This window comes from Silene latifolia, chromosome 3 (assembly GCF_048544455.1).
Source record: "Silene latifolia isolate original U9 population chromosome 3, ASM4854445v1, whole genome shotgun sequence".
NCBI lineage: Eukaryota > Viridiplantae > Streptophyta > Magnoliopsida > Caryophyllales > Caryophyllaceae > Silene > Silene latifolia.
This window is the reverse complement of record NC_133528.1, coordinates 50,672,731-50,698,133: the sequence shown is the minus strand read 5'-3', so window position 1 is coordinate 50,698,133 and position 25,403 is coordinate 50,672,731. Positions and strand designations below refer to the sequence as shown.

Sequence of the window (25,403 nt, the reverse complement as noted above, 5' to 3'; positions counted from 1 at the left end):
TTCTGGAATTCGTCGTTGACATATTTGCATCTGTTGTTCATTGTCATATGTTCGTCATTAACTCATCATGTTTAGTCTAATTAATTTGTTTAGTTAGTTTTAATTCGCTAATTAATCATTCGTTCATGTAAATAATTCGTTTGCATCCGTCTCATCCATGTTTTATCGTTTTCATGAACATTAATCGCATGTAAATAACCTATTAATCACTTTCACCCGAGTAAATAATTTAATCCATCGTTAAATTCACCAAAAGTATTAACAACGCGCAATTCCGGCTTCACAGCCAGAATTCAGGTCAGGAACAGACGCAGCGTCTGCTGCGCCTATTCCAAAGGATGCAGCTCTGCTGCGCCTGTTCCGGGTTGAATTCTGTCCCTGAACTCCGTTTTCTGCCTTGACTTAGTTTAATTAGCTTACGTATAACTAACTATTATTCGTATTATCGCCTACTGATCGGTTCGTAATTCTTTTATTCTTTTTTTTCTCAAATTTTCCGTTTTAAAGGTATTTTCGACATAAATCGTCTAATCCATTGTAATCATTGTAATTTTCATTATTGTAATTTATAATTATTGTGTTTCTTGTATCATTTGTATGTTTTCACATGTAATTGAGCATTAAATCCTACTTTGACCCAATTGTATGCTAAATTACGTGTTCACCGACTTAGTATTAATTCTCACATGCTAGGATTAAAACTTGGATGTTGCATTGCATGCATACAATCGACGATATATCGAGTACGAATAACTTCCCTAATCATTAGTAGAGGCCGCTATCGAGGCGGGCGGGATTAGGTGTTCGATCAAAAGAGCTTCCTAATACGTACCCTCACCCCTTACTCCAGATCTCCGTGAACACCCGTGTTCATTGGCATCCGCGAGAGTCATTCTAGACATAGAATGCTAAGGGTAACGATTGCTTAGTGTTCATGTCTCTACTTTGTGTCTTGACATGACGCGAGGTATTCGAACGGTTCCAATTTCCCATAAAAATTGGTGGCGACTCCAACAAAAATGCAAACGCTTGTTTCTCTTCTGTCCCAAGCGCCCCTGTGGGCCCCCCGCTGTCCACACTTATGCATCTGCAATAGAATCAATCATGTATGCCATGATATGCACACGTCCAGACGTGGCATATGCATTGAGTATGACGAGTCGATACCAAAATAATCCATGTACCTACGGAGGACTAAGGATAGGGTATTGACTTATGGAGGCGATACTAAGCTATGCGCAATCGGTTACATAGATGCTAGCTTCCAAACGGATCGAGATGATTCAAAATCTCAGTCCGGGTTCGTCTTCACTCTTAATGGTGCTAAGGTCAGCTGGAAGAGTTCCAGACAGAGTGTTGTAGCAGATTCTACTACTGAATCGTTGAATTATGATAAGCATGTAGGGCACGCTATTTCCATAGGAATTAAACGTGTTCCCGAGTTGTAGTAGTTGATTATGGATTTGATACATTATCTTTTTCATATACTATTTATAACTTCATCGTTTTATTATAATATTTTGTTTTTCATGTGGATTGTACTGACAACATTGAACGCCACAAAGTGAACTGAATTACATTATATTTGTTTTGGTCTGTAATCGCCTACAAGAGCTGATAACTCTGGCTATTATATTGTGCAGTCGATTGATGGTGGGTTCAACGAGCCATAAGTCAAACGGTTCACTGATCGATCACAGATGCGAGATTATAACGATACCTCGTAGGACAAATTTTTGTGACAACGTAATGGAGTCCTAAATGTTTAAAAACATTCGGTGCCAGGTCGTGGATAGGACATCCATTGTGTTCCTAGAGTCGATTCTTTTGACTATCGACTGTCTCTTGAGATTAAGGTAGTTTTTGGGTGACTTTGGTTTCTTTCTCACGGTCTGCCGTAACTGGAGGCTAAGTAGATTTTTTCTGGGTCATTTCATACTGTGCTTACATCTGCAGGATTCGAGTTGAGGAAAATATCCAACCCTTATCAGGTATAGTTATTTCTCAGGGCCACTCGAGGAGTTGTAACTAAAATGCATGGCCATGCTCGAATGATGATTCGTTTATCAGTTAAGTTACTCTCTAGTCGGGGAAACCACTCTTGATATAGATCACTTGTAAAATACGACCTTTGTGAATACAGATTTTGCAAATTGTTTTACATTGAGTGGGAGAATTTTAGGATATGAGAATCGGTTATCGCACATACACTTGTGAGGACAAGTGGGAGTTTGTTGGAGCTTGTGTCCTCCACAAATTAGTGTGATAACATTTGTAAATCTCTTACAGGTTCACAAGGGTATACTTCTTATTTTATCAGTTGATTAACGATTACCTAATAACGGTTGACTTGCTAGAAAGTTTGACGTTATTATCATACAGATGGCGGTGATCAACTGGTCCCTAAAAGTCACACCTAAAGGATGTGTTTGAGAGATGTGGTTATGGATATGTAATCACATTGATGCCTTATGACTAAACAGTTAGTCAATGTGTTGATAAGACGATTATTTAATGCCGGTTAAATAATATTAGCTGAGACGAATTAACTGTCAATTCGTAAATTGAATATAATAAGTTATATTTAATTAATGTATATAATGTTAGCTTGGACGAATTAATATGTTAATTCGTAATTAAATGTAATCGGTTATATTTAATTAGCTAATTGTAAATATGCGATATTTATAATTGAAGTATATATTATACGATATTGTCATTATAAATTATTACAGACCGGCATTAATATATCGATTTGCAAAGCTGTTGTATGTAGAATTATTAATACGGAAGAATATAAATGACAATTTATAATAATACACATTATTATACATTTTAGATAACAACTTAATATAAGGAGATTTTTCTCCATATTTGTTGTGGATATCTCGGTCAAAACCGAGTGAAGAGGGAAAAAAAATATTCCCATTTTCTCCTCTTATTTTTCGGTAATTATAAGGGGAGAGGGGATTCATTTTCTTAACCTAATTCTATTCTAACCTAACCTCCTCTCATCAAAGAAAAACACAAAAAAACCTAAAGTTAATCAGTTAATTTGGGGGATCGATTCTAGCAAAAGAACAAGGGCATATCTCATATCGTCTTGGGTGCAACTGATAGGAGAATATCATTGCGATATTTTTCATAGGCCATAAAAGCTAGGACCGAAGGTTATTTCTTAATCCTTTACGATTTTGTTTATGCAATTTATTTTATGACTAGTTTCATCATTATAAATTTCGTTATAATCCTAAAGTTAAAGGGATGCATACAGATAAATCCCACAATTTTAAATACCCCATCCCACATTCATTTCTTCATTCATTCATTCAAAACACTACCCATAAACCCCAAAACTCAAAACCCTCATCCTCTCCATCACAAAAACAAGATTTCCTCAACCAAATTCAACAAAATCAAATCCAAACTTCCTTTTAACAACAATTAATCACTCCTCTTCCAACAAAAGTCAAACCAAGCACCAAAATTTTCAACTTTTGAGTCGATTTTTGAAATTACAAAGGCAAAGCCTTTCATCTTAAAATCGATTTGGGTATACTTGGAGATTGAAGATTTTCACTCTTTTCTTGGTATTTTCATCAATGGCAAGAACAAAAGGATCAACAAAGGCACCTAAGGCAAAGGCACTCTCAACAAGACAACAATGTCTTCAAGCGAAGAAAGCCTCATTGGCTATGGTGGTAGCTAGTTCAAACTTGGAAGTTCAACAATAACAAAATCCCCCCTTGGAAGCAACAACATCAACAACTCCGGAAATTACTCAATTATCAAACTATCCGGAGTTAATTTTCATTTCTAACTCCCATAGGGATACATTTGCCAAGTATGCTAGGAAATCCTTTCTACCCACCAAATTCATATGTGAAGATGCCTTGAACAAATTGGGTGTCCTTGAACAAACAAAAGCCTTCTTTGAAGCCATGGGGTTGGGAAAATTGTTTGCTACAAGAGAATTGACATACCCCTCCCTTACATTGAAATTCTTGAGTTCTTTGAAAGTAACTAAGGTAGAGACTAGAGAAAACATCGAGTTCCGCCTTGCCAATACTAGTATCCTTTGACCCACGGATTAAGGCCTAGTGAAGAGTACCTTGTGGTGTGATAACTCCTTGGCTACCGTTTATTCCAAGGTGACCTTTGAAACCATGCATCCATCCATCATCCATGTTCTACCACATTTTTGTCATCAAAGGGAATAGGCACAAAAAGAAATCAATTTGAGTTCAATGAAATGAAAAGTGAAAGAAAGTTTGCAAAATGCATCAAATGAAAAGAGGAGCAAAAATAGACTCCTAATGCTTCAAATATAAGGCACCCTCACTACATATGGGGTGACTTTGAAAATGTTCAAAAGAGAAAATGCAAAACGTTGAAAAGTTGTCAAGTGTTGAAAAGCCAAAAATCAAAAGAAATGGCAAGAAAGTGTTCTCAAATGTTATATGCCACAAGAAATTGGGGGGAAAAACAAAGCAAACTCCCAAATGAAACTCAAATATCTATCGATCCCTTTATCCATCGTATCCATTTTTGTGCATGGTAGAGAGGGGACGACCCTTCTTCTTGTCTAGGCAAGAGGGGGAATTCCGCGATCCTCCAGTGTTTCTAACACCATAGGGAGTATATTCTTGACAAAAGCATTTAACGATTGAGGACAAAGGTACCCTAGCTTGACACAACTTGAAGGTGATTTATTGGTATTCTTCTAGGCTTAGTAGTTTGAAGAAATTGCATCTATGAAGGAATGTGTACCCTTGAATTGCTTCCCTTGTAAATAATTTCCGCCACTTAGATGAGGAAAGTGGCTATTCTTTTGTAGATGCATCCATTACTTGATTTTGTGTGTTTAATGTTTGGATGTGTCGCCATTTTGGCAAGACACACCTTGCCTTGCAAGAAGGCATCCTACCTCATGGTTGTCTTGTTGTGAGTTGAAGGGGCGGAGTGAGACCCGCTAATTTCCCATATCGGCTATGTTATTAGGTTAGTTTAAATAATGGTCCTAGTCTTTGTCACCTCTTTACTCGGGACGAGTAAAGGTTCGGTTTGGGGATATTTGATGTGACCATAATTAGAGCATATTTAGCCCCCGAATTAGCCTTGTTCCCATGCTTTTTAGTGCATATTTGGGTCATTTATTGTCTTTAGTTCTTTGTTTTGCATATTCTTTGAGGCTTTGTGTCCTTGGTAGGAAAAGAGTGCAAACCTTCCATTTTCATGGCAAAATGAGGCTAAATTGATTGAATTCAATGGCCAAGCATCAAGGAGAGACAAGATTAGAAGGCCTTTGTACATACTATAGTAAATGGGGAATGATGAGAAAAGATCCTTGCATCCCCGAGGAAATCCTCAAGGATTTTATGAAGAAAATGGAAGAAAAGAAGAAGGAATGAAACTGTTTGACAATCCGTGCGGATTGCCCTGAAGACGCCCGTCCACCACCCACAATCCGAGCGTCTTCCTCAGCTGGACGCCCGGGCAAAACCTCCACAAGACGCCCGTCTTCCCCCTCTGGACGCCCGTCCAGAAGCTCCCAAATCCGCCCGTCCCGTGCCAAAAACGCCCGGATTCCCAGACAATACTTTCGTCTTCTACAAGATTCAAGGAAGGATGCACATCTTTTTCTAAGACCGGCGAAAAAGAGACCGGCGATTCCTCGAGAACTTAATCGTCATTTAAGCCCTTAGTAAACCCTAATTTATGTACCTAATCCCCACTATAAATACCCCATTAGTCTAATTAGAAGAGCATGTTCTTCTTAGCAATCTTTAGTGTAGTTAATATCAATCAAATCTCTCTTTAATCTTGTAATCAACATTTAATCAAGTTTTAATACAAGTTTTATTTCCTTAATCTCTCTCTTGTTCATCCTTTATTTTGGGTAATTGAAGATTATTTGGGTTATTATTGGGAGATTGACAACCTTCCAATCAAGCATCAAGTACTTCTTTTATTCTTTGCTTTATTATTGGAATCATTAGTAGGTATAATTCTCTTAATCCCTTTTTAATTATTGTTAATCACTTTCATTTATTCATCATGTTTCACTTTGTTGGTATGATTGACAACCTTGCTAGCATGTTCAACATGATAATGAGTGAGTAGTTTCCTTAGCTAGGGTTAATGGGCAATTAGGGGAAACCAATATGGGGAATGATTCATGCTTAATCTAATATATTTTCAGAGTTTATTTGCTTGCTTGTTGTGATCTCAACTTATGCACATGTTATGTTTGATGAAATGCGAGCCTGTGAATCCTTGCATTTTTTACCCATCACCTATCTTTTCAATGAGACTTGTAAGACATAAACCAACTCGAGTCTCATTAGACCATGCATATAGTTGAGTAGGGAAGATTAAGTCGACTTGTAGGTGTTGTACAATCTAATCGATTCGGCTCCGGGACCCAAACTTTCCTAGGATTGTAAGATATAAATCAACTCGATCCATCACAACAATAATTGCTTGCTTATAATTTGAGAATATGTTTGTATGATCAATTCCCATGAATCCCCTATGACCCCATGACACCCTAGTGCTTTTTATCAATTGTTTACATCCCTTTTAATTCATCTTGCTTGTTTACTTTCATTGCTATTTAGTTTAGTGATCTTCTACTTCAAACCCCAATTGTGACACCCTTAGACACCACTAGTTGCAATAGAAAATCTCATCTCAATTCTCGTCCATTGGGATCCGACTTTACTTGCCTATTTACTAATTGTAGAGTTGTTGGCGAAGTTATAAATTGTGTTTTGGTCTAGGTGCTCCTAACGACAAGTACTGAAAACTAAACCCTCACGAGGGATCACGACCAAAACCCGAAACAGACTCAAAACCCGAAAAGACCCGTCCCGACCCGAATTAACCCGAATTCAATGAGAGACCCGAACTGACCCGATCCGAATTGGCCTGACCCGAACTTGACATGTTGACCCGTTTTGTCAGGTCTACATTAAACATGTTATGCAAGACTATTTAAACAATTGTAATTTTTTCTTATTTATATTTTGTTTTTAATTAATTTACGGTAATTAATATGTTTTTTTTAAATTATTCATATATAAAGGAGTTAATTTTTTCAAGATACTGAAGGTAGGAATTTTTCCAAGGTAGTTACTTAAAATTTGGTTTAACTTTTAGTGAAGTGTTTGAGATTTGAGTATTTTCAGTTTTGAATTTTGATACCTCAGGTGAAGGCACATTTTTTAATTACAGTAACCAAGGTTTGGTTAGTTTCACGTAGAGTGCCTAAGATTTATAAACATTTTGGGTACCTTTTTATTTTTATAATATTTATTCAAAAATATATTTATATATAATTAAACAAACTTAAAAGTTATTATTGTATATTGACCGCTATTTCCAAATAACTTGATAACAACCCACCCGAAAATGACCCGAACAAAATGACTCCGCCAGACACAATCTAACCCAATTTTCGCAAACCCGAAGAACCCAAATCCGAAGTGACCAGACCCGAAATTGAACCGATTGACTCATTTGACAGGTTTACTTATACTTGAGGCACACAATTGAAGTTACTCAAATCTCAGACACTTGAATTAAAAACAATTAGTCTTGCTATAGACGGGTATATCCGTCTATTATTATAGACGAGTCAAATACAATGAAAGTTGTGACATTTTTTGCCCCCACTGTCTCACTTGTTGTTTGTCCTATTAAAAAAGTGGTATTGTATTTGGTCCGTCTTTTATTATAGACGGATAGTATCAGTCTATAATGAGAATTTGTGAAATTAAAATTAGCCAAAGTTTAGGCACCCAATTTAGAAATTTTCCTTCAAGTAAGATTTCAAGATATTTACAAGATTCATTTTAATTTTGTCTTTTAATTCATGTGCAAGAATCAAGATGTTTAAAAGATTATGGAAAAAATTGCAAGATTTCTTCTAAAAGCTTGTATGTACATTAATACATATCACAATACATATTTTTACGAGAGAGTCTCACGTTAATATATTACAACATAATGTTTAATTTTTGTTCTTCCTTTATTCGTTATTGTACACTTGCGCATTTAATAGAATAACTTATGCTCTTTAAATTATAAAACGGTCATTCAGATATCCAATTCGATACGTACAACGATTGAACTTACAATTACACCGAAAATGTCGCATACAATACATATATAGTAAATCTAAACAAATTTGAAAAGAAATTGCAATCTTTGTTAAGTTAGGGAATTGGCTCTATATCCCTATCCGAAAAAGCTACGGTTACACTCGGTGTATAGAATCTTCTATACACTGCGAGTACCATATTGACATGTGGCAATGGTGGGGTATAAGATAGAATCTTTTTTTAAGTAATTTTGTAATATTTTAGAACCTAAAATATAAACAAATCAAATTTTAAAAGTTTTCCGAAAATATTAATTATTTCTTTAAATTTTTTATATTTGCTAAGATATTGTAATTTAATTTTCCATCTTTTACGTGTTTTCCCTTACTGCCAATCCCTACGTACCACCACACCACAACTACGGTTTCTTTCCCGGCCAATTAACTCAGTTGCCGGCGCAGGCAAACCTCTCACGGTGGCGAACGAGTCTGACACCATCGTGAACTCATACTTCAGATATATATTTGAGATCGATTTAACGTACACCACCACCAAGTTGTTGCGACCACCATGTAACACTTATACACCATCACTTCACGCCGTCAACTACCTCTTCATCCTCCTTGTGCGCCGCCCTGGCCGTGCCAACCACTACCCAAACCGTTATCCCTCCAACAACCTAATCGAGTAATTGAATCTATCAATGACGCTATTAAAGCAAAGCAAACCGAATAATTGACGTTATTAATATTTCAATGTTATTGGTTCGTATGTAACAAAATCAAATCGAGTCATGGACGTTAATAATATCGTTGTGCCTAATTCATAAACTACCTTTTGTAGGTAAAAAATTTTACTTTTTAAGAATTAGACTTTTTGTAATAAATTGTCAGTTTAGAAAATTTTAGGGTTTTTTTTACCCAAGTAACAGTATAAAATTTTTATGATCAATTTTCAGTTTAGAAAATTTTACAAGATATGGACGTGATTATGTTAAAATACATAATGTTTAATTATGGAAAATATAATTATTAGTATAATTCTAAAATTAACAAATTTTCCTTAATAATAGATTCCTCCATATGTCGAAATTCGATTGGTAGTGTATAGAATCTTCTATACACTAAGTGTAACCGTAGCATCTTTCATCCCTATCTCTCTTAGAAACTTATTAAGAAAATATATTAAACACAATCAGTAAATGATCCGTTACCATATATATAAACCCCCACAAATGACAATATAAGGGGTACGTAACGCCCGTATTTTGGAACTACCAACAAATTTGCTTCTTCTTTCTGCCTCTCTCTCTAGTTTCAGCACCAAGTAACAATAACACGCCATCACTGCTTCACTAAACCATAATAACCATGGCAACAACTAAATCCATGGTTTTATATATACTATCTTCTTCTTCTATTGCTCTTCTTTCAGTTGTTTTCATTACAAATTACCAACTAAAACTTCAACAATCTTCACTTAATTCTAGTCTTTCAAACAACCAGAAAGTTTGGCCTGTATGTTCATCTTCCTCTGTTTTTTTTTTGTGTATTTCATGATTAAGCATTAAAGTTGTGATTTTGAGTGTTAATTTGATGTGGGTTTGTAACAGAAATTAGAATTAGGATGGAGAATGGCGGTTGCCACGATAATTGGATTCTTAGGATCAGCATTTGGAACAGTTGGTGGTGTTGGTGGTGGCGGCATTTTTGTTCCTATGCTTACTTTGATTGTTGGGTTTGATACCAAATCTGCTGCTGCTATCTCTAAATGTAAGTTCCTGCATTCAAAAGATTCAAACTTTGGTCATTCAAAAGACGGTCTTATAGAAGAATTACGGTGTTATATCTAAAATTGCATGTTTATGATAACACCAAATGTGAGATGTTGGTTTAAAATGTGTTTGTTTTTAATTTTTGTGGGTAGGTATGATAATGGCAGCATCAGCAGCATCAGTATGGTATAATCTAAGAGTGCAACATCCATCAAAGGATGTTCCGATTTTAGATTATGATTTAGCACTCTTGTTTCAGCCCATGCTTATGCTTGGTATCACCATTGGAGTTGCTTTTTCAGTTGTCTTCCCTTACTGGCTCATTACTGTTCTCATCATTATTCTCTTCTTAGGTTGGTAAGCAAACTCTTTCCCATTTGTCAGAAATTCATTCTCGAATTAATACTCCCTCCGTCTCAATTAAGTTATATATTATAGGCCTTTTGAATATGGTACGGATAAAAATAGTTGTTTAATTAAATCTTTATGTTGAAGTTTAGTTTGATGTTTATGATTATTATGTCCATTTGTTGATCAACATATTAATGGAGTAATTGTATGATACATTCACTTTTCAGGCACATCAAGTAGGTCCTTTAGTAAGGGGGTTGTTATGTGGAAAGAAGAAACAATTTTGAAGGTAATTATGTAGGTTTCACCAGGCTAAGGCCCTTGTGTTAGCCATATTTATACGTAGTTAATAACTTAATATAGTACTCCGTTATTGTTACGATTAAAATAACGGGATTCTGGTCTATGTTAGCTAATCTATGTCATTCCGCTGATGTAAATTCCACTATTTAAAAGGTTAACTTACACCCTCCAAAACTTTTGTTTTAGTTAAGTAATCAGAAAATTAGTAGTCAGACTCAGAATTCTGGTGTACAATAGGACAGATAATGGCTAGATTAGTAGTCGGAAAGATGGAAAATATCGACTAACTGTTGTTCTTCTAAGAGACTATCTCACTCTAAAATTAGCTTTAACATACAATTTATGTGTTGTACATCCGACACCTTGAGCTTCCAGCATGACACAGCAACACCTAATTCTAATCCAAAAGCATGAAATTTTAACACAAAACAGTCGTGTCCGACATTTCCAGTCATGTGCAATGCAGCTCTGTTCAAAAAGTTCCATTTTGTTTCAGTTCAGCAAATTCAATTCAACTCAGTTTAATTTCCATTGAAAAGAACATTGCTCTACTTGTGATTAGTTTATTTCAAATTATTTTATGCTTTACAGTAGTAGTAAATTTAGGTGGTTTATTTTGCAGAACGAGCTGGAAAAGCAACGGGATACTTTTGTTGATTCAAGGGGTGAACGTAAGTAACTAAAGAAGTAGTATTAGTCCATTAGATTCCTAGCTCAAATTTCTAATCTTGAGATACCATGTAATTTCCTTTTGTTGATTCAATCATTTGCAGTCCTTATAGATGCAGATTATGAGCCTTTAAATCCTAAAGTAGAGAAAACAGCATTTGTGAGTATTTCAGCAAACTACGCTTGCCTTATTGCTTTTTTGTGTTGTATTTGTGCCATTAAACTTTTTCATTTTCCACTTCAATAACGCAATTGTTGTCGATTTTATATGTGCATTTGATGTTGGACCCTTTTTGAATCTGTCCAGGATATTATTTGCTTCAACCTAAACTGGAAAAGACTGTTACTCTTGGTAATCGTCTGGGTTGTTTTCGTCCTGCTTCAAGTCCTCAAGGCAAGTAACTTCACAGCTTTAGCAATTTTGATTGCAAAACGTCTATTTTCACCTTCTTTTTCTTTCATATAATCTTTCATATGTTTACTGTTTTTAAATTCTACATCTACAGAATAATGCTGCAGCCTGTAGTATGTGGTATTGGGTGCTTAATCTTGTTCAGGTAATCACTTAACCTGTATTCAAGGTTACATTTGAATATTTGATGTACTTTTCACACATCACTGTTTAAAACCCAAAATTGTGTCGTTAAAGATGGCTAGTTAGTTCTATAAATAATTATTTGTTTTGCGCTCTTTGTTTTTTTACTTGTTCAGTTTCCGGTGGCTTTTGGAGTTTTTGGGTATGAAGCAATAAAGTTGTACAAAGAAGGCAAGAAGAGAAAGATATGTGGGAACACCGAGTCAGTTTGTGGCGCTTCAATCGAATTTACTCCTATCACCATTTCATTTTGTGCACTTTGTGGTCTTCTAGGGGGCACTGTTGGCGGTCTTTTGGGATCCGGTGGTGGATTTATTCTTGGACCCCTGCTTCTTGAGATTGGTGTAATTCCTCAGGTAATACCATTAGTATCTTTAATCATTTAGCATGGTTGTTTGTGCTACGTTACTTCAACATTCTCTTTGGTGGAGTGACCCGTGTACACGTCTAGCAGTCCGACACACTTCAAAATTTCATTTTAGGCTGAAAGCACGAAACTTCACATAATAGCAGTGTGTCTAACACTCCGCACCACACTTCAACATGTATTGCCTCTAACATTTGCATCTAACTCGGTATAACATTGGTGGGATGTAAGTGTTGTATTTTTTGCACATTTGATTCCCTTCGGCCTCACGACAGCCATGTGAGTATTAATGTATTATAGTGGAATGCAGGAATATGTTAGCAAATCATCATCATCATCATCATCATCATTGTCACCACCTCTAAAGAGAATCTCAATCCTAGCCTTTACCACACAATAACAAAAGGCCGTTTCCGATCCTCCCTTCACTGAAAAGGAAACACCCATTTATTGCTTCATGACAATATACGAGCGTTGCTTTTAGATAGCTGTTTGATGTGATGTAGTAGGTTGTTCAATATATGCCAAAGTCCCAAAAGAACAAATGACTATGAGGGCATGTTCCGGGTTTTTATATGTTTTTCTGTTACCCTAAAGTTAATTTGCAATTTGATTGCTATTTGTCTCTGAAAAACAGTATTTTTCCTGCACTCTTAACGCTTTGCATTATGATAACTGTATTTGATTGTGGTCTTTTTAAGGTGTGCCCCATATAAGCATTTCTCCAAATTCTCCTACAAATTTTGCTAGATATATGAAACTTTTAATGAGATTTGTAAGGAACAACCTAATCTAGAAATAGATTGACTCTTGTTTTTCAGCACTTTTCAAACACCAAAACAATTTCCATTTCCAGTGAACCCAAACGGAATGATGCATAACAATTAACTAAATATTTCGTACGACTTCTTACACTGTGAAGCACCACTGATATGCACAACTCTTAAAGGAATCTTCACTATATCTCATCTGAAAACTACAAAGTCTGTACATATCTAACACCCTCTTAACCCGACATCGACGGCACCTAGGGAGCCTTGAGGTACAAGGGTAGTTTTTGTCGTTGACTTAAAACTCTAAAATTGTAGTCGAGTTAGTGAGTAGTTAATTGTTGTCTGTTCTTTTTTTTTTTTTTTTTTTTTTTTTTTTTTTTTTCTTGTTTTTTCGCGCTTAGTTAATTCAGTATATACTATGTAACAGGTGGCGAGTGCAACAGCGACTTTTGTTATGTTGTTCTCATCATCCTTGTCTGTGGTCGAATTCTACTTTCTCAGAAGGTTCCCAATTCCTCATGGTAGGTCCTCCTTCGATTCCCGTTTATATGTTCTAACGAATGAGTCTGTGTTGTACCACAATTTATGAAAGTAACTTCATTTTTGGCAATTAATAACATAAGAAATTTGCCATAGATTTGAAAATGAAAACGACAGAATGCAGCTGGTACTGAATTCAGACTAATCTTGCACAAAGGAAAATTAATACTCCGTACTGATTTGAAATGATAAAATGCGACAATATGTGTCAGTTTTAGTCGAAAGTTGCCTTATGATTAAGTTATATAATACGGAATACCTTTAAAGTTGAGCCAACCTCCTTTTTAAATTTTTTGTCCCATAGTTTATTTATGAGCGACAGCCTAACTGTTAGGTTTAATGGTTTAATCGTATTATTTTGAATGCAGCATTATACCTTATGTCAATCTCACTTCTGGCTGGTTTCTGGGGACAATACTTTGTTCGAAAACTGGTTGCGTTTCTTAAGAGAGCTTCCATCATAGTGTTCATCCTCTCCGCTGTCATCTTTGCTAGTGCTTTAACAATGGGTAACTTGTCATTCTCTTTCAACCTGCAGTTTTTCTTTATCGACAACCTCGTGAAAATTTAAGGAGTTGTTTTTCATCAGGTGTAATTGGGATTGAAAAGAGCATTCAGATGATAAACGATCATGAATTCATGGGTTTTCTAGACTTCTGTTCGAACCAATGATCTCGGAAAACAAAGGATAACATATTGATGGTCAATGCCTTGCTGACCAATTCTCCACATCTACTTTGGTTTAGGAAACAAAGTATAGTATTCAGAAGAAATTAAATTCTCGTTTATTTAAGTGTTAGCTACGCCGGTACGGCTAACACCATATACTAGTATAGATTAAGATTAGTTAAAATAGTTACTCGTTTAGAAAAGAGTAGGGATGTCAAGAAGGAAGCCTTCAATTCAGTTCTTGGTTTTTCATTGGTGGAAATGTGATTGATGTTTTTGTAAGCATGTTTACATTGTTGTTAGGTAAGGTAAAGATGAAAAAACCAAGTGAGACTGAGGATGATGTCCTAGTCCTACTGCTCAAATCAGTGTGTGGTAGTAGCACTTAGCAGTGTGCGTCTACAAGATTCATCACATGGGAGATTCAGATTCTCCAGTAAAATCAATAACACATGCATCCATTATTTGCAGATACCTACCGGCTACCTCCCCTCCCTAGTCCCTACACTACACAACTTGTAGTTTGGAAGTCAGGTAAGTCCTCGCCAATGGGGGTACAAAATTCCAACCTCATCTCACTTTCTATAACACTAGGTCCTGCAAACAGCTCCGAAACGGGTTAGTTAGGAATTATTTGTTTGATTCTCTCATATATTCAGGATTTCAGGTCATTTCGAGTTGGACTGGGTCACTCGTATTTTAACTCAAAAAATTGTTGTAAAATTACCTATTTATATCTTATAGTTAGAGTTCTTTACAATCGATTCTTTATTTTAATGAAAATTATTCAAGGTGTTTTCTTCTCTTCCTTGTTTTACTACATTTACTACTACTATGTTAATTAATACTCCGTACCAAATTACCTTTGCTAGAGAAAGATCATCGGAATTAGGAAATTAAATATATGGAAAATTATGTTTTCACTGCACTACCTAAAACGTTACAAATTAAATTACTAGTAATATACTGTCCGTACATCTTACAAATTTTTCATGCCAATTATGCAAGTGAATGAATGCTGCAGAATCCTATAAATGATATCAAGATGAAACTATACTCAGCCATCCTCCTACATTTAAAGTTTTAATGACCTAATGGTACTGATTGGGACCTACCTGTAAACGTTTATCACAAATCGCATGTTTAAATCCTTGTCCCCGGTTTTGTATTAGCTTTGTGGCTCAATAATACAAGGAAAAAATTAACATCCTCTTAATGATTACATGCTCCGATGGCAACTGAACGACGATGCCAACAAAGGAAACAAGAGATCACACCAAATGAAGCCATTTTTTCATGAATACGGAAATGAAAAAGAAGAGGCAATATTGCTGCTGGTCCCAAGATTCCTGGAGGATCATTCTTGGCCGTTCAGTTCTTACTTAGGCATCAACAACCAAGCTCCAAATTAGCAAGGAAAGTTGCCCCATAACTGCTGTTCATGCTCCACTAAACAGTGTAATTCTGATAACGATATGTAATAACTTCCTACAATACAAGGATAACCATGTGTTCAAATCGAAAGCTAATCAAAGGTAACAATAATGTAATCAATACATTAATTTTATAGGAAAACAGTGTGGAGTGGAGACTTTTTACCGGAAGCAACAAGGTATGCTATATGCACGAAACAGCATCAAGCCCACACACAGCCCCACAAAACATCAGATCGAGCAGTAGACAAATTTCGGAATATACTAAGCAGAGAAAAAGATATTTCAGGGTTAGAATTGAATGGATGGATGGATTAATTAACTCGTTTATGATGATTTAGGCGAACATGTAAATTGTTCGCCAGTTTTGAGTCTGTACTATAGGCTAATAGCAATGCTTCATTCCTTTCTCCACGACATATCTCTCATCTTTTTATCTGAACCCAAAGCGTCCATGGGATGATACCATGCAAATAATCTCATTTTCTTGTAAGCTATAAATTGTCATCAATCACTCTAAGATTAGGTGGCATTCAAGACATTTCTTCAACAGGTGTGGGGACGAGTTATCATCAAGGCCCAAGGAATCCTGTAAGAGACGAGTTACAAATGAGCGTTCAGGGCAGATGGACAAAACCAACAGACATTCCAACATCATTGTTGAGTTTATGGATTCGAGTACCTAAGAGGGGGAGGGGGTGAATTAAGTACTAGTTAAAAATTTTAACTTCAACTTTATTGATTTAAAGTGAGTTATGAGAACAAAAGAGATTAGAGGATACTTCGAATAATATTGAAAGACTAAACGAATATCAAGATGAATGTTTCTTTGAAGTATGAAAGAATAACTGTTTCATTTGTATTTATTTGTCTCAGTTTATGGAATACGGACTGCAGACCAAATGTGACAGTATGATGAACTGTTACTTCTAAGTAGAGCTGATCAAGTGCGGGCCGACCCGTTTGGCCCAGCCCGTTCGGCCCGCTAAAATAGTGGGCTTGGACAAGAAAAATAAAAAATTAAACGGGTGACGGACAAGAAAAATAGGCCCGCTAAAATAAATGGACGGGCTTGGACTAAACAAAATTGTCCATGGGCGGCCCGCTAGGCCCGCTATTAATAGTAATCTCATAAAAGTCCTTAACCCCTCATTTCTCACACGTTCTCTACTCATTTCATTTGCAATTTTTACACTCTAAATCAATTAGGTAGCGCAAATGAATACTTCTACCTTACGTATAAGTGGGAGATTGTCGGTATTTACACTTGTCATATAAAAATTTTCCGAGATTGTACATGCTAACAGGATTTTCATATAAAGATAGTACCTTTCAAGTATTTACACGAGAGTGTATGTAATCGCTAACGGTGTCGCGCAAATAACGAGGCAAAAATGAACTTTTGATGTTTGTAGTAGAACATAGCCAAACTTATATTTTTTTCCAAAATCTAGTAAACTAATTTGTATTTTATTTTAGTCAGGCCCACAGGCCGGCCCGCTCTCTTGAAGTGGGCGGGTACGGACAGTGGAAAATAGTCCGCTTAGCGGGCTCGGGCTATAAAATACGGCCCACCGGACACGTTTTTAGCAGCTAGGCCCGGCCCATGTCCGGCCCAAGCCCGCTTTTGATCAGCTCTACTTCTAAGGTTAAGCAAAGCAAAACAAACAAACAAAGTAAATTGCAGCGGAAATAAAGTAAAACAATTGAACACGAGATTTTTGAATTGGTTCGGCAAGAAACTCAAGTGCCTACGTCCAATCTACCTTTTTATTGCTTTCTTTTAGTGATCTACTCCGACTACTAAAAGACCCTTACAATAAAAGACACCAACCTACTCCGGTTGTAAAGCTAGTACAAGAACTACTCCGTTCTTATGACAAGCTAACTCGCAACCTACTCCGGTTGCCAAGAGTTAAAGACTACTCCGTCCTAAACTCTACTAACACACTTAGAATGTTATAGGATCAAGTTTCCACTAACATATTCTTAGCAAAGAATAGAGATGGACAACTTTTACAAGATCAACAATTCTTAAGCAAGAGAGTTTAGTATTATAAAGTAACAAAGAGCCACATCGTAACAACAACTTGAAGACTTTTAAAGGTTTTTGCAAAGACACACGATTTTTAAGCTTTAAAAACAATTTGCAAAGTTGGAAAATTATTTCAGAAAAGTCTTGCGATTTTATGAAAGAGAGGCACGTCTTATATAGAGAAGGTGAGTGAAGGGGTTGCTAGGGTTTTGAAGGGTCAAAGACCACACATGTGAAAGGCATTTGCAACCACCCAAAACTTGCACCAAAGAGGACTCTTTTGCAAAGGCAAGAATAGAGAAAGAGTGTTTGAAAGATATCCTTAAAAGCTCATGCAAATTCAGAAAACAAAGGATGTGAGACAAGTCACATGATGACAAGTTAACACAAATATGGCAAAAAACATTTCTTGTTTTCTAAAAGACCAAAGGATTGAATTTGCATAAAGAGGAAATATTTTGAAATTAATAATAATTCAAACCACTCTTTATTGAAGACCTACTCCTAATAAAATCTGAAGTTTTATCTTTGAAAAACAAGAGACACGTGAAGGTTTTTGAAAGATAAAAAGGGCTTCAAGTTTTACGAATTGTGGCAACAATCCAAGCAGCTGTTTACTAATGAAAGCAACAGTCGACTTGACTGTTTCTATTACTCTAAGATACTCTACTTTCTCGCTTGTACATTAGATGACACTAAGACTCAATACAAGGGATGATTAACAACTTCAACACTTCTTAATCCATGCTTGAATTAATCATTAATCCTGAAAAGGTAAACTAAGATAACACAAATCAAATGGGCATGTTATCACCAATATAAGGAACCCAACAAATTCCCCCTTTGATGATGACAAGCCCTAAACGAATGTATGAGCAATGTAAACACCTTGATTCAAGATTTTAAACAAGCAAGATCAAATGAGAGAAGGGACAATATTACCTTACCTAAGACAAAAGCTAGAATCAAACTACCATGACAATTTTACATTGCCCCAAAACAAGATTCAAAGCTAAGAAGGTTAGGCCTAGACATTAGTTAATCAATATGCAAAGAGATTAAGAGCATGAGTTTACCTTTTCCCCCTCTTGACATCATCAAAAAGGATAGGGATGTCAAAGGCATTAGAGTGCAAATAGTCACAAGAAAACGCAAAAAGACACATGTAAGCGTGACAAGGTAACAAAGTCAACATAAACATACGGATTAAACATAAGTTAACCATAGTTCACCATGGCTAAATAAAGTTTAAGATACACCACCAATCATCAAAATAACGAGTAAGAAAATAATGTCTTAGAAGGGCACAAACATGGTGGGACAAAAGAGAAGGCAAGGATAAAAGTTAAGGGGGCCGAGAGTAAAAAGGGATAGGCTAAGGGGAGGAAGCTTGTTCACCATCCGAACCACTACCCAAAGGATCATCATCCACAAGAGCATCATCACCATTGTCCTTTGTTGACACGAGAGTTGAGATGATATCCACCTCACCACGGATGAGGTCCACGGTGGAAGCAAGGGCGGAGATGGCCAAATCCTTTTGATGAGCATCTTGCTTCATCCAAGCACTCAACTCAGCCACGGCATGAAGAACTTCCCGCATACTTCCCGTATTCACTTGACTAGATGACCCACCCTCCGGATCCTTCTTAATTTTAACCGAGATTAGTTCATCATTTTCCACTTTGATAAGCATTTTCCCCATTTGACCATCACTCATAATATCACACATGTCTAAAGAACCCAAGCTAGTACTCACTAAAACCCCTTGTGCCTTGAGCACAACCGACAACCACATTCCATAGGGCAAGTGAAGCATGCTAGAAGAGGGTCTACGAAGTTTGGTCGAAATAAGATGAAAACGCTTAAACATTAACCCAACTAAGTTCACCTTTTTGTGAGTTGCAATATGATAGATTAAATATTGTTGGGCTATGGTGAGTTTTCCCCGATCACCCGAGGGATAAATTGATCGACACAACATGTTAAAAATGATTCGAAGAGGAGGGGGTATCTGGGTATTACTCACTGGACCACACGTGACAGCTTTGGGACACAAGACTTGAGCGACATTAAGAGGTGAGGCGTAAGGTAAAGCAACCCAAGTTTTGGAGGGGAGTTTATCATAACCTCCGGGAGAGATATCAAGGGCGGTAGCAAAATCAGATTGAGAGTAAGTTTCAGAGGCTTACCATTCACCTTAGCTGTGAGGAATTCACCCGATTTGTCAACTCGGACGGATGCAAAGAATTGAATCACCTCACTCACAAAGACCGGTTCACGCATTGCTAACAATTTTTCCCAACCTTGAACCAATATCATGTCACGGACAGTATGAAAAGCAGGAGGCTCGAACCAAGTTTGGTTGTAAACCCGAGGAGAATGGATAGCTTTGGGATTCATCAACCTCTCACAATTTTTGTAGATGGAGGTAGGGAGATCTATGCTTTCAAGGTGATCCCAAACAAGAGCCAAATCCCATTTAGAGGTTAGGGAAACCGGATCTGAGGGAGAAGGGTACACAAGTTTCTTCTTTAAAGGTTTCGATTTTTTCAAAGGTGGTTCACTGGGTGTTTCAACAGGAGGATTAACAGTAGGGTTTTCAATGTTACTTTGCTCGATACTTTCAGAAATGGGGGGCAATTGGGATGAAGAGGCTTTTTCTTTCCTTTTGTTGTTTTTCTTTGCCGGAATCGGATCAGACTCGGCGGACTTGGTTGGATTTTCATTCAAATCGAACTCAGTTTCTTCAATATTCTCGACATTCACCGTAACCGGTTCAGAGGAAGAGCTTGGGACAGCAGTGCTCTTCTTCCGACCTCCTCGAGTGCGACGTCCTACCATGGTGGAAATGGGGATGTCGTTTGGTGATGATGGAACAGTGGAGAGCGGTGATGGATGTGGGTTTGGTGGATCTGGGTTAGGTGAAGGAATCGTGTTTGAGGTTTGTGGAGGAAACGCATGGGAGATTTTGGGTGAAGGCATGGTTTGAGTTGTTGATGTTGGTGGGTCAGATGTGACGGGTGGTGAGGTCATTCTTGTGGGTTTGATGGGTATTGTTGTGTTGAAAGATGTTTTTACCATGGTGGGTTAAAGTAGGTTAGTGGGTAGGTGAGATGGTAGGATTTGGGGAGATGAAGGGATAGACGGGTTGTAGGATTTTGGTGGATTAGTAAGTTTGGACGGGTATAGGGATAGAAGGTGGGTTGAATGGAGTAAATGGCCCAATAAATGAGGGAGGTGAGGTAGTTGGCCCAACTAAACACATTTAATTACTCGAAATAAAAACGCAAGGTAACATATAATAAACGTAAATTTAGATATGAGGTTGAGTGATTACCGACTCACAAATACGGTGTCAATTTTTGGTCTAAACATGATGTCAATGCACTTAGAATACAAAATGACATATATCCAATTTTAATTTAATCAATTAAGGAAATTTGTAAAACTCACACTAAAAATCACAAGCAATTAATTAACCCAATTTCTAGTCTAAATTTCTCAAAATGTTCTCTTGCAAGTGGCTTAGTGAAAATATCGGCAATTTGATTTTCGGTCTTGCAAAAGATAAGTTTAACATGTCCTTTCTCCACATGATCACGAATAAAATGGTGACGAATATCAATATGTTTGGTTTTAGAGTGTTGAATAGGATTTTTGGAAATATTTATTGCACTCGTATTATTACACATTATGGGAACGGAGTCAAAAATAATACCAAAATCCAAGACTTGTTGTCTTACCCAAAGTAATTGAGAACAACAATGTGCGGCACTAACGTACTCACTTTCGGCCGTTGAAAGAGCTACCGTATTTTGTTTCTTTGAGCCCCAAGAGATTAAACATGGACCCAAGAATGTTGCAATTCCGGAGGTGCTCTTTCTATCAACCGTGCACCCCGCATAGTCCGCATCCGAAAAGCCTATGAGATCAAAAGGACAATGTAAGGGATACCACAAGTAAAGATTTTGTGTTCCAATCAAATACCGAAGAATTCGTTTAACGGCTTTAAAATGTGATTCTTTCGGATTTTCTTGGAACCTAGCACATAAACAAACACTAAAGAGAATGTCGGGACGACTTGCGGTCAAGTAGAAAAGTGAGCCTATCATACCTCTATACACCTTATCACTAACATTCTTACCGAGTTCATCTTTGTCCAATTTGGACCCGGCTACCATAGGTGTATCATGAGACTTACCATTAGTCATCCCAAATTTCTTAAGCATTTCCTTAATATACTTTTGTTGATGAATCATGATTCCATCCTTTGATTGCTTAATTTGGAGCCCAAGGAAAAATCCTAGCTCACCCATCATGCTCATTTCAAACTCCGATTTCATTAGTTCCGAAAAATATAAGTAAAGGAGTTCATTTGTTGCACCAAATATAATATCATCAACATATACTTGTACAACCAACAGTTCACTGGACTGTTGCTTTAAGAACAATGTTTTGTCAACGGAGCCTCTTTTAAAACCATTTTCAATAAGAAATTTGGACAATCTATCATACCAACACCTAGGTGCTTGTTTTAAACCATAAAGAGCTTTGTATAATTTGAAAACATGGTTAGGCAAGTCATTGTTCTCAAAACCCGGTGGTTGCTCTACAAAGACATCTTCTTCCAAATATCCATTTAAGAAAGCGGTTTTAACATCCATTTGGAAGAGTTTAATGCCTTTGTGAGCCGCAAAAGCTATAAGCAATCGTATGGCCTCAAGTCTAGCTACCGGTGCATAGGTTTCATCGTAATCAATACCCTCTTGTTGGTTATAACCTTGCACCACTAGTCTAGCCTTGTTCCTTACAATTTCTCCCGAGTCATCAAGCTTATTGCGAAAGACCCACCTAGTACCAATGACGGTACGATTAGGCGGTCTAGGGACTAAGTGCCATACCTCGTTTCTTTTGAATTGATTGAGATCTTCTTGCATAGCAAGCAACCGATCTGCATCGATCAAGGCGACTATTACATTTGAAGGTTCAATTTGAGAAAGGAAGGCATTGTGGGCACAATACTCATTGAGATGAGCGAGATTGTTGAGAGATGATCTTGTTCGAATTCCCGAGTTGAGATCACTTGTGAGATTAGTGAGTGGATGAGAGCTTTGATGTTTCCACCTTTTTGGGACAATGATTTCTTGTTCCCCCTCAACAGCATCAGTCACAGTGACTGTTTCTTTTGGCCTGGAAGGATCTTCATCTTCACTGTTTTGGATTGCCTCGATTACGGAGGTGGAGGCAACGATCGTTGGTCTGTTGCTTCCGAGAAGAAAAACGATGCTTGAGGTGCTACGTGTTCCCCCCCCGAGTTCTTTGATCTCCTTTGAAGGTGACAGTCTGGTTCATGCATTGTCAAGTCGGTCTTTGGGAGCTTCTTCATCCTCGAACACGAAGTCCTTTCGAACAAGGCCAATCTCGAACTCATCGTCATCACTATCATCATCGTCATTCACATTTTGTACCTGTCCAAGCACACTAGATTCATCAAAAATGACATGAATGCTTTCTTCAATTAACAAGGTTCGTTTATTGTAAACTTTATAGGCCTTGCTATGATCGGAGTACCCAATAAATACTCCTTCATCACTACGTGGATCGAACTTACCCAAGTTGTTTTTACCATTGTTATGAACAAAACATTTGCTTCCAAAACATCTAAAATAAGAAATGTTGGGTTTTCTTCCACGTAGCGATTCATAGGGAGTTTTATTCAATATACTCCTTATCATGACACGATTATGAATGTAGCAAGCGGTATTTACCGCTTCGGGCCAAAAGTTCTTAGGCAACTTACTAGATAATAACATTGTTCTAGCCATTCCTTCAAGGGTTCTATTCATCCTTTCAACCACACCATTTTGTCTCTGAAAAACAGTATTTTTCCTGCACTCTTAACGCTTTGCATTATGATAACTGTATTTGATTGTGGTCTTTTTAAGGTGTGCCCCATATAAGCATTTCTCCAAATTCTCCTACAAATTTTGCTAGATATATGAAACTTTTAATGAGATTTGTAAGGAACAACCTAATCTAGAAATAGATTGACTCTTGTTTTTCAGCACTTTTCAAACACCAAAACAATTTCCATTTCCAGTGAACCCAAACGGAATGATGCATAACAATTAACTAAATATTTCGTACGACTTCTTACACTGTGAAGCACCACTGATATGCACAACTCTTAAAGGAATCTTCACTATATCTCATCTGAAAACTACAAAGTCTGTACATATCTAACACCCTCTTAACCCGACATCGACGGCACCTAGGGAGCCTTGAGGTACAAGGGTAGTTTTTGTCGTTGACTTAAAACTCTAAAATTGTAGTCGAGTTAGTGAGTAGTTAATTGTTGTCTGTTCTTTTTTTTTTTTTTTCTTGTTTTTTCGCGCTTAGTTAATTCAGTATATACTATGTAACAGGTGGCGAGTGCAACAGCGACTTTTGTTATGTTGTTCTCATCATCCTTGTCTGTGGTCGAATTCTACTTTCTCAGAAGGTTCCCAATTCCTCATGGTAGGTCCTCCTTTGATTCCCGTTTATATGTTCTAACGAATGAGTCTGTGTTGTACCACAATTTATGAAAGTAACTTCATTTTTGGCAATTAATAACATAGAAATTTGCCATAGATTTGAAAATGAAAACGACAGAATGCAGCTGGTACTGAATTCAGACTAATCTTGCACAAAGGAAAATTAATACTCCGTACTGATTTGAAATGATAAAATGCGACAATATGTGTCAGTTTTAGTCGAAAGTTGCCTTATGATTAAGTTATATAATACGGAATACCTTTAAAGTTGAGCCAACCTCCTTTTTAAATTTTTTGTCCCATAATTTATTTATGAGCGACAGCCTAACTGTTAGGTTTAATGGTTTAATCGTATTATTTTGAATGCAGCATTATACCTTATGTCAATTTCACTTCTGGCTGGTTTCTAGGGACAATACTTTGTTCGAAAACTGGTTGCATTTCTTAAGAGAGCTTCCATCATAGTGTTCATCCTTTCCGCTGTCATCTTTGCTAGTGCTTTAACAATGGGTAACTTGTCATTCTCTTTCAACCTGCAGTTTTTCTTTATCGACAACCTCGTGAAAATTTAAGGAGTTGTTTTTCATCAGGTGTAATTGGGATTGAAAAGAGCATTCAGATGATAAACGATCATGAATTCATGGGTTTTCTAGACTTCTGTTCGAACCAATGATCTCGGAAAACAAAGGATAACATATTGATGGTCAATGCCTTGCTGACCAATTCTCCACATCTACTTTGGTTTAGGAAACAAAGTATAGTATTCAGAAGAAATTAAATTCTCGTTTATTTAAGTGTTAGCTACGCCGGTACGGCTAACACCATATACTAGTATAGATTAAGATTAGTTAAAATAGTTACTCGTTTAGAAAAGAGTAGGGATGTCAAGAAGGAAGCCTTCAATTCAGTTCTTGGTTTTTCATTGGTGGAAATGTGATTGATGTTTTTGTAAGCATGTTTACATTGTTGTTAGGTAAGGTAAAGATGAAAAAACCAAGTGAGACTGAGGATGATGTCCTAGTCCTACTGCTCAAATCAGTGTGTGGTAGTAGCACTTAGCAGTGTGCGTCTACAAGATTCATCACATGGGAGATTCAGATTCTCCAGTAAAATCAATAACACATGCATCCATTATTTGCAGATACCTACCGGCTACCTCCCCTCCCTAGTCCCTACACTACACAACTTGTAGTTTGGAAGTCAGGTAAGTCCTCGCCAATGGGGGTACAAAATTCCAACCTCATCTCACT

General features: G+C 36.9%; 1 protein-coding gene and 1 long non-coding RNA gene across 2 annotated transcripts; both read left to right on the top strand.

Moving 5' to 3' along the window:
- Positions 1 to 9,356: 9,356 nt before the first annotated feature.
- Positions 9,357 to 14,383, top strand: LOC141647635 (sulfite exporter TauE/SafE family protein 4-like). The gene is made up of 12 exons (XM_074455905.1): positions 9,357 to 9,622; positions 9,718 to 9,877; positions 10,032 to 10,232; positions 10,458 to 10,519; positions 11,156 to 11,204; positions 11,307 to 11,362; positions 11,510 to 11,596; positions 11,709 to 11,759; positions 11,914 to 12,153; positions 13,365 to 13,458; positions 13,846 to 13,986; positions 14,067 to 14,383. The coding sequence occupies exons 1-12, from the start codon at positions 9,476 to 9,478 to the stop codon at positions 14,147 to 14,149; spliced, it is 1,371 nt and encodes a 456-aa protein (XP_074312006.1). The 5' UTR covers positions 9,357 to 9,475; the 3' UTR covers positions 14,150 to 14,383.
- Positions 14,384 to 24,020: 9,637 nt separating this feature from the next.
- Positions 24,021 to 25,060, top strand: LOC141647633 (uncharacterized). Its single transcript, XR_012545782.1, has 3 exons — positions 24,021 to 24,136; positions 24,523 to 24,663; positions 24,744 to 25,060. It is a non-coding gene; the product is annotated as an uncharacterized LOC141647633 (long non-coding RNA).
- Positions 25,061 to 25,403: the final 343 nt, after the last annotated feature.

Coding starts and splice junctions, on each gene's coding strand:
- LOC141647635 (XM_074455905.1), top strand. CDS start 9,476: ATGGCAACAACTAAATCCATGGTTTTATATATACTATCTTCTTCTTCT. Junction 10,233..10,457: donor CATCATTATTCTCTTCTTAG/GTTGGTAAGCAA, acceptor TTCACTTTTCAG/GCACATCAAGTAGGTCCTTT. Junction 13,459..13,845: donor AAGGTTCCCAATTCCTCATG/GTAGGTCCTCCT, acceptor TTTTGAATGCAG/CATTATACCTTATGTCAATC.